Source organism: Salvelinus alpinus, chromosome 2 (assembly GCF_045679555.1).
Source record: "Salvelinus alpinus chromosome 2, SLU_Salpinus.1, whole genome shotgun sequence".
Taxonomy (NCBI): domain Eukaryota; kingdom Metazoa; phylum Chordata; class Actinopteri; order Salmoniformes; family Salmonidae; genus Salvelinus; species Salvelinus alpinus.
This window is the reverse complement of record NC_092087.1, coordinates 105,595,218-105,608,231: the sequence shown is the minus strand read 5'-3', so window position 1 is coordinate 105,608,231 and position 13,014 is coordinate 105,595,218. Positions and strand designations below refer to the sequence as shown.

The following is a 13,014-nucleotide window of genomic DNA, read 5'->3' as shown; positions in this document are numbered from 1 at the left end:
AGACGATACTGGGCCAATTGTGCTCCGCCCTATGGGACTACCAATCATGGCCGGATGTGATACAGCCTGCATTCGAACCAGGGACTGTAGTGATGCCTCTTGCACTGAGATGCAGCGCCTTAAACCGCTGTGCCACTCTGGAGCCCTGTACATTGCGATATGAATGTTCAATAGGCACTATAGACTGAATTGTGAGGTGATTTCCCACATGTAAAGTCCCGCAAAAAGAGCTGCGATGCTAACATTTGTGTAAACTCATTATAATTGTAATCTGTGGGTGTCAATGAGTAGGCTGGTACCCCATGTCACGAACCCAAGACCCATAAGGCTGGTACCCCATGTCATGAACCCAAGATCCATAAGGCTGGTACCCCATGTCACGAACCCAAGACCCATAAGGCTGGTACCCCATGTCATGAACCCAAGACCCATAAGGCTGGTACCCCATGTCACGAACCCAAGACCCATAAGGCTGGTACCCCATGTCATGAACCCAAGACCCATAAGGCTGGTACCCCATGTCACGAACCCAAGACCCATAAGGCTGGTACCCCATGTCACGAACCCAAGACCCATAAGGCTGGTACCCCATGTCATGAACCCAAGACCCATAAGGCTGGTACCCCATGTCATGAACCCAAGACCCATAAGGCTGGTACCCCATGTCATGAACCCAAGACCCATAAGGCTGGTACCCCATGTCATGAACCCAAGATCTATAAGGCTGGTACCCCATGTCATGAACCCAAGATCCATAAGGCTGGTACCCCATGTCATGAACTCAAGATCCATAAGGCTGGTATCCCATGTCATGAACTCAAGATCCATAAGGCTGTACATTGAAGGTCTGTTTCAGTCCTGAAAACTATACATCCACAGGGCAATTTTATTTGGTGTCAAATTAACTAATTATTGTCTTTTGTGGAATTTATATAACAATATTCCAAACTTGTTTTTGAATTATCTCGTCCCAATGTATCAAGATTCCATTTGTATCCATTTGCATCTGTTTCAATGGGTAACTTTTATTTTGAAAACCGAACCGCCGATTTTACTATTGTTGCTCAGGCAAATGTTGGTCACAACACACAGGCAATAAGGAGATAGGAGGGAGACTGTGTGAGAGGTGAAAAGCGAAGCAGGGATATTTATTCTCCTTTTTGTACTTTAACTATTTGCACATCATTGCAACACTATGTGTAGACATAATATGACATTTGAAATCTGGATGTGGAAAAGTGTTCATCTGGATATTTACTTTGGTCGAAAGGAAGGTTAAAATCAAAAACACAATAACAAGCTAACTCACTTTCTCGTTACATAAGGAGCCTCGCGTGCGCACACACACACACACACACACGCGCGCGTTAACTCCGCCTGACCCGACACAGCCACTCAGCTGTAATCGTCAGTCCTGGTGCCGTGCCAACAGTAACAACACAGCATTTCCCACAACAGTCAATCACAGATCGAACAATGAGCCAGATGTTTCACCGGATGGATACATCTGAAGCATCCGGCTGGAATTTCAACTCCAAATATGGTGATGAGAGGAAGTCCAGTGGCCGTCAGTGGGAGAAGACGGAGCGAGATTCTCATTGATGAAACATAATATCTCGGTAGGTTTTCTGTTTCCCAAACTAGAATCTGTTGTAGACTTTACCTTTTGCAAAAAAAATTGCGTTGCTTATGATCCGATCCATTGCACACCACCCAGGACAATGGATCGGATCCCAGCCGGAGAACCAGAACAACGACGCTGTGAAATGGGCGGACGAAGCGGTCTTCTGGTCAGGCTCTGGAGACGGGCACATCGCGCACCGCTCCCTAGCATACTACTCGCCAATGTCCAGTCTCTTGACAACAAGGTTGATGAAATCCGAGCAAGGGTAGCATTCCAGAGAGACATAAGAGAGACATAAGAGACTGTAACGTTCTTTGCTTCACAGAAACATGGCTCACTCGAGACACGCTATCGGAGCCGGTACAGCCACCTGGTTTCTTCTCGCATCGCGCCGACAGAAACAAGCATCTTTCTAGTAAGAAGAAGGGAGGGGGTGTATGCCTTATGATTAATGAGACATGGTGTGATCATAACAACACACAGGAACTCAAGTCCTTCTGTTCACCTGACTTAAAATTCCTCACAATCAAATGCAGACCGCATTATCTCTTCGATTAAAATCCCCCCCAAGCAGACACATCGATGGCCCTGAACAAACTTTATCTGACTCTATGTAAACTGGAAACCACATATTCTGAGTCTGCATTCATTGTAGCTGGGGATTTTAACAAGGCTAATCTGAAAACAAGACTCCCTAAATTCTATCAGCATATCGATTTTGCTACCAGGGCTGGTAAAACCCTGGATCATTGTTATTCTAACTTCCGCGACGCATATAAGGCCCTCCCCCGCCCTCCTTTCGGAAAAGCTGACCACGACTCCATTTTGTTGCTCCCTGCCTATAGACAGAGACTAAAACAGGAAGCTCTGTTCAACGCTGGTCCGACCAATCTGATTCCACGCTTCAAGATTGCTTCGATCACGTGGACTGGGATATGTTCCGCATTGCGTCAAACAACAACATTGACGAATACGCTGATTCGGTGAGCGAGTTTATTAGCAAGTGCATCGGCGATGTCGTACCCACAGCAACTATTAAAACATTCCCAAACCAGAAACGGTGGATTGATGGCAGCATTCTCGCGAAACTGAAAGGGAGAACCACTGCTTTTAATCAGGGCAAGGTGACTGGAAACATGACCGAATACAAACAGTCTAGCTATTCCCTCCGCAAGGCAATCAAACAAGCTAAGCGTCAGTTTAGAGACAAAGTGGAGTCGCAATTCAACGGCTCAGACACAAGAGGTATGTGGCAGGGTCTCCAGTCAATCACGGACTACAAAAAGAAAACCAGTCCCGTCGCCGACCACGATGTCTTGCTCCCAGACAAACTAAACAACTTCTTTGCTCGCTTTGAGGACAATACAGTGCCACTGACACGGCCCACTATCAAAACCTGCGGACTCTCCTTCACTGCAGCCGACGTGAGTAAAACATTTAAACGAAAGAATAACAATAACAATGACAATAACATACAGCTGGCGGGTTATACACTGTATTGCCTGATTAGAACAGAAGCCTCTGGTAAGACAAAGGGTGGCGGTCTATGTATATTTGTAAACAACAGCTGGTGCACGATATCTAAGGAAGTCTTAAGGTTTTGCTCGCCTGAGGTAGAGTATCTCATGATAAGCTGTAGACCACACTATTTACCAAGAGAGTTTTCATCTATATTCTTCGTAGCTGTCTATTTACCAGCACAAACCGATGCTGGCACTAAAACCTCACTCAATGAGCTGTATACGGCCATAAGCAAACAGGAAAATGCTCATCCAGAGGCGGCGCTCCTAGTGGCCGGGGACTTTAATGCAGGGAAACTTAAAGCAGGAAGCACCAGTGACTCGGTCAATAGAAAAGTGGTCGGATAAAGCAGATGCCAAGCTACAGGACTGGAATATGTTCCGGGATTCTTCCGATGGCATTGAGGAGTACACCACATCAGTCACTGGCTTCATCAATCAGTGCATCGATGATGTCGTCCCCACAGTGACCATACGTACATACCCCAACCAGAAGTCATGGATTACAGGCAGTATCCTCACTGAGCTAAAGACTAGAGCTGCCGCTTTCAAGGAGCGGGACTCTAACCCGGAAGATTATTGGAAATCCCTCTATGCCCTCCGAGGAACCATCAAACAGGTAAAGCATCAATACAGGACTAAGATCAAATCGTACTACACCGGCTCTGACGCTCGTCGAATGTTGCAGGGCTTGCAAACCATTACAGACTACAAGGGGATGCACAGCCAAGTGCTTGCCCAGTGACACAAGGATCCCAGACGGGCTAAACTACTTCTATGCTCGTGTCGGGTTCACCCAGGGGTCATAAAAAGGGTTGTACCCAAATGTTTGGTGTATTAGAATAATGTATTATGCTTATGTTTTATTAATAGAAAGGGAGGGATTAAAAAACCCCTCCCTCCTTACAGTTACAGGGTTTTAGACTACGGATTAACAATATATACATTTACATTAACATTTAGCAGACGCTCTTATCCAGAGCGACTTACAAGTTGGAAAGTTCATACATATTCATCCTGGTCCCCCCTTGGGGAATGAACCCACAACCCTGGCGTTGCAAGCGCCATGCTCTACCAACTGAGCCACACGGGACCATATATATTCATTGTAGAAGTTTAGTATTGTTCTACATTTGTATTTTAGTTCTCTCTCTCTCTCTGCCTCATTATAAAGAGGCCCTTAGACAGAACAGGGGAGTGAAGGAGATAAGACTAGGTAAACTTTGGGGGAAGGGGACATTTACTGCTAAGTGTTTAGCTAACAATAAAGGGCCTGTTTATACAGCTTTGTAGGCATGGTTTTGGTCCCAGGAGTAGAGGATGATATAGGCAGTGACGTCACTAGGGCGCGACTTAGGGTTTAATAAAACCACTGGAGACCTTTTGTTTGAGGCAGAACTTACTCAGAAACATGCGTGCTATGTTCCTGTTTGTCAACTTCTGTCTGCAATTGCATTAATAAAGGTTTTTGAATGATTTAATTAAAGATATTGTCATAATGCTAATTTCACCAATGAACCAATGATTGACAAAAAAGGACGTAAGGAACGAACCCTAACACTCGCGTCGGGTCAAATAACACTGAACCATGCATGAGAGCACCAGCTGTTCCACATGACTGTGTGATCACGCTCTCCACAGCCGATGTGAGTAAGACCTTCACAAGGCCGCTGGGCCAGACAGATTACCAGGACTTGTACTGTGAGCATGCGCTGACCAACTGGCAAGTGTCTTCACTGACATTTTCAACCTCTCCCTGTCCGAGTCTATAATACCAACATGTTTAAGCAGACCACCATAGTCCCTGTTCCCAAGAACACTAACTAAACGACTACCGACCCATAGCACTCACGTCTGTAGCCATGAAGTGCTTTGAAAGACTGGTCATGGCTCACCTCAACACCATCATCCCAGAAATCCAAGACCCACTCCAATTCGCATACCGCGCCAAAAAATCAACAGATGATGCAAATTCCATTGCACTCCACACCGCCCTTTCTCACCTGCACAAAAGGAACACCTATGTGAGAATGCTATTCATTGACTACAGCTCAGGGTTAAACACCATAGTACCCTCAAATCAATAAGCTAAGGATCCTGGGACTGCCTGATGAGCCACCCCCTGGTGGTAATGGTAGGTAACAACACATGCGCCATGCTGATCCTCAACACTGGGGCCCCTCAGGGGTGCGTGCTCAGTCCCCTCTTGTACTCCCTGTTCACTCAAGACTGCACGGCCAGGCATGGCTCCAACACCATCATTACATTTGCTGATGACAACAGTCGTAGGCCTGATCAATGACGAGACAGCCTATAGGGAGGAGGTCAGAGACCTGGCCGTGTGGTGCCAGGAGAACAACCTCTCCCTCAACGTGATCAAGACAAAGGAGATGATTGTGGACTACAGGAAAAAGAGGACCGAACACGCCTCCATTCTCATCGCCGGGGCTGCAGTGGAGCACGTTGAGAGCTTCAAAGCGGTACCGGAGCGCCAGGTCTAGGTCCAAGAGGCCTGTCCTGAACATCTAGTGAAACGGCTACCCAGACTATTTGCAGTGCCCCCCCCCCCCACCCCCCTCACCCCTCTTTACACCACTGCTACTCTCTGTGGTCATCTATGTATAGTTACTTTAATAACTCTATCTATGTGTACATACCACCTCAAATAACCGGTGCACCCGCACATTGACTCTGTATCGGTACCTGCCTGTGTAACAGTATAACTTTAGTCCGTCCCCTCGCCTCAACCCGGGCGCGAACCAGGGACCCTCTGCACACATCCTGCACACATCAACAACAGTCACCCACGAAGCATCGTTACCCAAAATCTGCGGCTCTTGCAGAGCAAGGGGAACCACTACTTCAAGGTCTCAAAGCGAGTGTCACCGATTGAAACGCTATTAGCGCGCACCACCGCTTACTAGCTAGCCATTTCACATCGGTTATACCTGTATATAGTCTCACTATTGTTATTTCAATGCTGCTCTTTAATTACTTTTATCTCTTGTTCTTATCTGTATTTTTTGAAACTGCATTGTTGGTTAGGGGCTCGTAAGTAAGCCTTTAAATGTAAGGTCTACACCTGTTGTATTCGGCGCATGTGACTAATACAATTTGATTTGATTTCCGTTAGGGAACACCTACTCTGTGAGGTTAATGTGTGCATTGACTCAATTCGCCCTTGCACTCATCCTAAACAACGCAATTTTTTTTGTAACTTGGGCAAAGGCTAAAGTTGACAACAGATTCTAGTTTGGGAAACAGAAAACCTACTGAGATATTATGTTTCATCAATGAGAATCTCGCTCCGTCTTCTCCCACTGACGGCCACTGGACTTCCTCTCATCACCATATTTGGAGTTGAAATACCAACCGGATGCTTCAGATGTATCCATCCGGTGAAACATCTGGCTCATTGTTCGATCTGTGATTGACTGTTGTGAGTGGAAAATGCTGTGTTGTTACTGTTGGCACGGCACCAGGACTGACGATTACAGCTGAGTGGCTGTGTCGGGTCAGGCGGAGTTAACGCGCGCGTGTATGTGCGCACGCGAGGCTCCTTATGTAACGAGAAAGTGAGTTAGCTTGTTATTGTGTTTTTGATTTTAACCTTCCTTTCGACCAAAGTAAATATCCAGATGAACACTTTTCCACATCCAGATTTCAAATGTCATATTATGTCTACACATAGTGTTGCAATGATGTGCAAATAGTTAAAGTACAAAAAGAAGAATAAATATCCCTGCTTCGCTTTTCACCTCTCACACAGTCTCCCTCCTATCTCCTTATTGCCTGTGTGTTGTGACCAACATTTGCCTGAGCAACAATAGTAAAATCGGCGGTTCGGTTTTCAAAATAAAAGTTACCCATTGAAACAGATGCAAATGGATACAAATGGAATCTTGATACATTGGGACGAGATAATTCAAAAACAAGTTTGGAATATTGTTATATAAATTCCACAAAAGACAATAATTAGTTAATTTGACACCAAATAAAATGCCCTGTGGATGTATAGTTTTCAGGACTGAAACAGACCTTCAATGTACAGCCTTATGGATCTTGAGTTCATGACATGGGGTACCAGCCTTATGGATCTTGGGTTCATGACAGGAGGTACCAGCCTAATGGATCTTGGGTTCATGACATGGGGTACCAGCCTTATAGATCTTGGGTTCATGACATGGGGTACCAGCCTTATAGATCTTGGGTTCATGACATGGGGTACCAGCCTTATGGGTCTTGGGTTCATGACATGGGGTACCAGCCTTATGGGTCTTGGGTTCATGACATGGGGTACCAGCCTTATGGGTCTTGGGTTCATGACATGGGGTACCAGCCTTATGGGTCTTGGGTTCGTGACATGGGGTACCAGCCTACTCATTGACACCCACAGATTACAATTATAATGAGTTTACACAAATGTTAGCATCGCAGCTCTTTTTGCGGGACTTTACCTGTGGGAAATCACCTCACAATTCAGTCTATAGTGCCTATTGAACATTCATATCGCAATGTACAGGGCTCCAGAGTGGCACAGCGGTTTAAGGCGCTGCATCTCAGTGCAAGAGGCATCACTACAGTCCCTGGTTCGAATGCAGGCTGTATCACATCCGGCCATGATTGGTAGTCCCATAGGGCGGCGCACAATTGGCCCAGTATCGTCTGGGTTTGGCCGGGGTACGCCGTCATTGTAAATAAGAATTAGTTCTTAACAGACTTGCCAAGTTTAATAAAGGTTATTATTTTTTAAATAAACGTATGGAATTGTGAGGTGATTTCCCACAGTTAAAGTCCTGCAATAAGAGCTACGATGCTAATATTTGTGTAAACTCTTCACATTTCATGGACCCAAGATCCAGAGGTGACGCTGTACAGTGCAATAGAAGTCTGTCCCAATGCAATTCTGATACAGCCACAGTGCTACTTCAACTATGTTTTGTGTGTCAAATTAACTACTTATTGTCTTTTGTTGAAGTCATATAACAACATTCTAACCCTGTTCAGCATTATCTTGTCCAAATCTGCCATTATTACATTATTTTTATCCGTTTGCATCAGTTTCAGTATGATACTTTTATTTTGAAGTCGAACCGCAAATTCCATTGTGGCTCATCCTTATTCTAGCTAGCATCACACAGGTGTTTTTCCGACGGGAAACAATAATCACTTGTAACCTGCAAGGTCTCAAACAGAGTACGGAGAGCAGCAACGGTCGGTAGTCGAGATCTGTCGCGTGCACAGAAGAACCACACTAGAACCGGACAGAAAAAAACAACTCAAAACCTGTCAGACCATCGGAGAAGTGAACTCGAACGAGCCTGAGAGAAAACGGAGCCTTTGTTTTCAGAAGCAGCAGGGAGCCGAACCGGAGGAAAGATAATGGGTTTTCTGCCATACTTCTCTGCTGAGACCTGGACCCTCCTGGCCCTCCTCATCACCCTCATTGTAGTGTAAGGACTTCACATCAAATGTTATTTGTCACATGCATCGTAGTTAACCGGTGTAGACTAACAGTGAAATGCTTAGTTAGGGGTCCTTTTCTTTAATTCTCTATAACGTATTACTAGTTAACGTGTGTGTGTGTGTGTGTGTGTGTGTGTGTGTGTGTGTGTGTGTGTGTGTGTGTGTGTGTGTGTGTGTACAGGTATGGGTACTGGCCCTATGGTGTGTTCACTAAGATGGGTATCCCTGGTCCCAAACCCCTACCTTACTTTGGCACAATGATGGAGTATAAAAAGGTTAGTACACATTCAGAATAAACATCTCTCTCAAATTTTAAAGTAGAGTGTTATTTTCTGCCCATGTAAAACAATACAATACAATCTCTCTCTCTCTCTCTCTCTCTCTCTCTGCATGCTGGGAGTGTTTGGTGCATGCTGGGAAGTGTATGATCGAGGGAGTGCGTGTGTTGTGTAGAGTTAGATATTCAGAACTTTCTTTCGTTTTTCTCTTTCTTGGTGGCATTCTTTGTTTTTTTCTGTGCATGATTAAGATTATTATAATTTTTTTTGTGTGGTAGAAGTAAGTATTTAGGTTTTTTTAGTTTTTTTTTTTCGTATCGAAATTACCTTGATTTTGGCAGGGATGGCGACCCACATGGGGACGTCGTCCCTGTCACTTCGGCACGGCTTTAGGTGTGTTACTGAAGCCACTGTCACGGTGGAGGAGTTTCTGGTCGCCGTAGGAGAGAAGGTAGGATATGAGAATATTGCTTATGCGTCACGGATGAACAAAGCGGTGGTGGTATTTCTTAAAGAAGAGCGCCTTGTTGATCGTATGGTTGAGCAGGGCGTATTTCTTAAAGGAATGTTTATTCAAGTTACGCCGCTTTTTTCTCCGTCAACAAGGGTAACGATTTCAAATGTACCACCGTTTATTCCAAATGAGCTATTGGAGCGCGAGTTATTGCGCTTTGGGAAGTTTGCAAGCTCAATTAAGGTTGTTCCGTTGGGTTGCAAACACCCGGCGTTGAAACAGGTTATGTCGTTTCGGCGACAGGTGTTTATGTTTTTGGACTCACCGGAGCAGACTTTAGAGATATCGTTTAAAGTCAAGTATGACAATAGACTGTATATGGCTTATGCTAGTACGGGTAGTCAACGGTGTTTTGAGTGTGGGGATGTTGGCCATAAGCGACATGCTTGCCCGAAAAAGGAAAAGGCAGAGGGAGGGGCGCAGGTGGTCATCATAACGCCTGGGCCCACTGATGTAGGGAGAGGTGGGCTGACAGTGGTTGAGCAGCCACAAGCACCTGTTGCCGAGGAACAAGTTATCTGTGTTGAGGCCACGAGTTTGCAACTTGTATTAGAGGGAAATATTATGCAGCAGAAAAATATTGTTGTAGAAGGCAAGGATGGATCTGAAGAGCCAGTTCCTCAGACTGGTGAGGAGGTGCCCAGTACGGGTACTGGGGCACAGGAGGGGGTTCATATGGAGTTAATCTCCCAGGTAGTGGAGGAGGTGCCCAGTACGAGTACTGGGGCACAGGAGGGGGTTCATATGGAGTTAATTTCCCAGGTAGTGGAGGAGATGCCCACTACGAGTAATGGAGTACAGGAGGGGTTTCATGTGGAGCTAATCTCCCAGGTAGTGGAGGAGATGCCCACTACGAGTAATGGAGTACAGGATGGGGTTCATGTGGAGCTAATCTCCCAGGTAGTGGAGGAGATGCCTGGTACGAGTGATGGGGTGCAAATGGGGAGTGTTGAAAGGGATGTGGTAGAGGGGAGTCAGTGGTCTGTGGCCTCAGCTGAGGAGGATCAGGAGAAGGAAATGGATATCTCTTTTGATATGATAGCAGCTGGTGAGGACTCAATTTATGATCTAGAGGAGGTAAATGGTTTTCTGGATCAGACTTTTGGGAAATCTGTCAAATTGGCAGAATATTTTGATGTTGATAAGTTTGTGAGGTCAGCTGTGATGTTACAGAAGACGGTGGGGTTGGACCAGTTGAGTGAGAAGAAGCGGTTTCGCTTGAGGAAATTTGTTACTGCTGTTACAGCAGCAAAAGGTGGTGGGAAACGTGGTAAGGTTAATAAGAAAAAAATTAAATAATGATGATGATCATGCTTCATAGGGTGTCTTTTTCCTCTTTGGTTTCTCTGTGGTGTATTCTGCTTTTCCTTTCTCTTTTCTGTGTGGAGGTGCGGAGGGTGGGTTCTCTCAATGTTGATGGGGGAGGGGACAGGAGTGGGAGGGCTTGGGTATTGGAAGTGGTAAAACAGAAAAGGCTTAATGTCGGAAAGTCAATCACCACTGGTCACCTGGTCTACAAATGCGGTGGTGTCGACCCAAGAACAATTGAGAAGTTTGAGAAGGCTGCAGCCCAGATGGGCAAGAGCTCTTTCAAATATGCCTGGGTGTTAGACAAACTGAAAGTTGAGAGGGAGCGGGGAATTACCATTGACATTTCAATGTTGAAATTCAACACATACAAATACACTAACATGATAACTGATGCTCCAGGCCATAGTGACTTCATCAAGAACATGTTCACAGGGACATCACAGGCTGATGTTGCCCTCCTGGTCGTGTCTGCGGCCAAGGGGGAGTTTGAGGCTGGTATCTCCAGGAATGGCCGGACCAGGAAGCATGCCTTGCTCGCCTACACGCTTGGTGTCAAGCAAATCATTGTCGCTGTAAACAAAATGGATGTGACTGAGCAACCATACAACCAGAAGCGCTTTGGTGAAGTGGTCCAAAGCATGAGCACTTTCCTCAAAAGAATAGGCTATGATCCCACTGCTGTGCCTTTTGTTCCGATCTCTGGCTGGACCGGTGAGAGCATGCTTGCCCCATCTCAGAAAATGTCCTGGTTCAAAGGCTCTAAAGTCAAGAGCGGACAAGGGCATGCAAATGGGAGAACTCTACTTGAAGTCCTGGACTCCATCCATCCACCAGTGCGTGTTGCCAACAAGCCTCTGAGGCTGCCCCTGCAGGATGTATACAAGATTGGAGGAGTGGGCTTCTTCCCAGTGGGGAAGATTGAGAGGGGGATCCTGATGCTCGGTATGACCCTGATGTTCTCTCCCGCCAAGCTGACTGCCAAGGTCAAGTCCATTGAGATGCACCACGAGGGTCTGCAGATGGCTGGGCCTGGCCACAACGTGGGTTTCAACAACATCAAGAACGTGTCTGTAAAGAACCTCCGCCGTGGTGATGTGGCGGGGAACGCCCAGCATGACCCTCCCTCAGATGTAAACAGTTTTGTGGCACAGCTCATAATCCTGAATCATCTTGGCAAAATCAAGACTGGCTATTCTCCCGTACTGGACTGCCACACCACCCATGTGACCTGCCGCTTTGCAGAGCTGAGGGAGAAGATTGACCGTCGCACAGGGAAGAAGCTGGAGGATTTTTCCCCAGACACTGCAGTCTGGTGATGCTGCCACTGTCAAGATGAGCCTCAACAGATCCCTCTGTGTGGAGAGTTTCTTCACCTACCCTCCTTTAGGTCGGTTTGCAGCGAGGGACTTGAAACGGACTGTTGCTGTGGGAGTCATTAAGTCGGTGGATAAGGACCATGGATCAAAGAAGCATGCACAGAAAGGCCAAGTCTCAAAATAATGTATTTTACCAGCAGTTCTGGTATGAAAAAGAGCTTGAGGATAAGCTTTAAGTTGACTATTGTTTGTGTATATTTGTGTTGCAATACAAAGCACTGTTGGGTTTTTGAAGGGGAAAAAATAAATAAAAAATGCTTCTCTTAGCTTGTACTACCATCTGTAGTAACTTGTTTTAGACAAATGTAAAAGGTTGTGCGAAAAGTTTCTGACAAATAAAAGTACTTAAAAATCAAATCTCTCTCTCTCTCTCTCTCTCTTTCTCTCTCTTTCTCTGTCTCTGTCTCTCTCTCTCTCTCTCTCTCTCTCTCTCTCTCTCTCTCTCTCTCTCTCTCTCTACCTCTCTCTCTCTCTCTCTCTACCTCTCTCTCTCCAGGGTTTCACTAACTTTGACACAGAGTGCTTTCAGAAGTATGGGAAAATCTGGGGGTGAGTTCTGTTTTTTTTTTTTTTCTATGTAGTTTTATAATAGGTGGTTAAATGTTTGGGTCTCCAGTGTTGGCATGGTTACTTCCTAAATGTAATCTGTTACAGTTACTAGTTTTACCTGTCCAACATTACCCCAAACTCAGTAACGTAATCTGATTACATTCAGTTACTAGTTTTACCTGTCCAACATTACCCCAAACTCAGTAACGTAATCTGATTATATTCAGTTACTAGTTTTACCTGTCCATCATTACCCCAAACTCAGTAACGTAATCTGATTACATTCAGTTACTAGTTTTACCTGTCCAACATTACCCCAAACTCAGTAACGTAATCTGATTACATTCAGTTACTAGTTTTACCTATCCAACATTAC

At 45.5% G+C, this 13,014-nt stretch overlaps 1 protein-coding gene and 1 pseudogene across 1 annotated transcript in view; both read left to right on the top strand.

The window, feature by feature from the left end:
- Positions 1 to 8,250: 8,250 nt before the first annotated feature.
- LOC139547701 (cytochrome P450 3A27) overlaps positions 8,251 to 13,014 on the top strand; it is a 38,797-nt gene continuing 34,033 nt past the window's right edge. Inside the window, exons 1-3 of the mRNA XM_071356702.1 lie at positions 8,251 to 8,597; positions 8,792 to 8,885; positions 12,586 to 12,638. Of these exons, the coding sequence (XP_071212803.1) occupies positions 8,527 to 8,597; positions 8,792 to 8,885; positions 12,586 to 12,638 (218 nt within the window). The 5' untranslated portion in view covers positions 8,251 to 8,526. The remainder of the gene's footprint in view (positions 8,598 to 8,791; positions 8,886 to 12,585; positions 12,639 to 13,014) is intronic.
- On the top strand, positions 10,884 to 12,387 carry LOC139547708 (elongation factor 1-alpha-like; annotated as a pseudogene).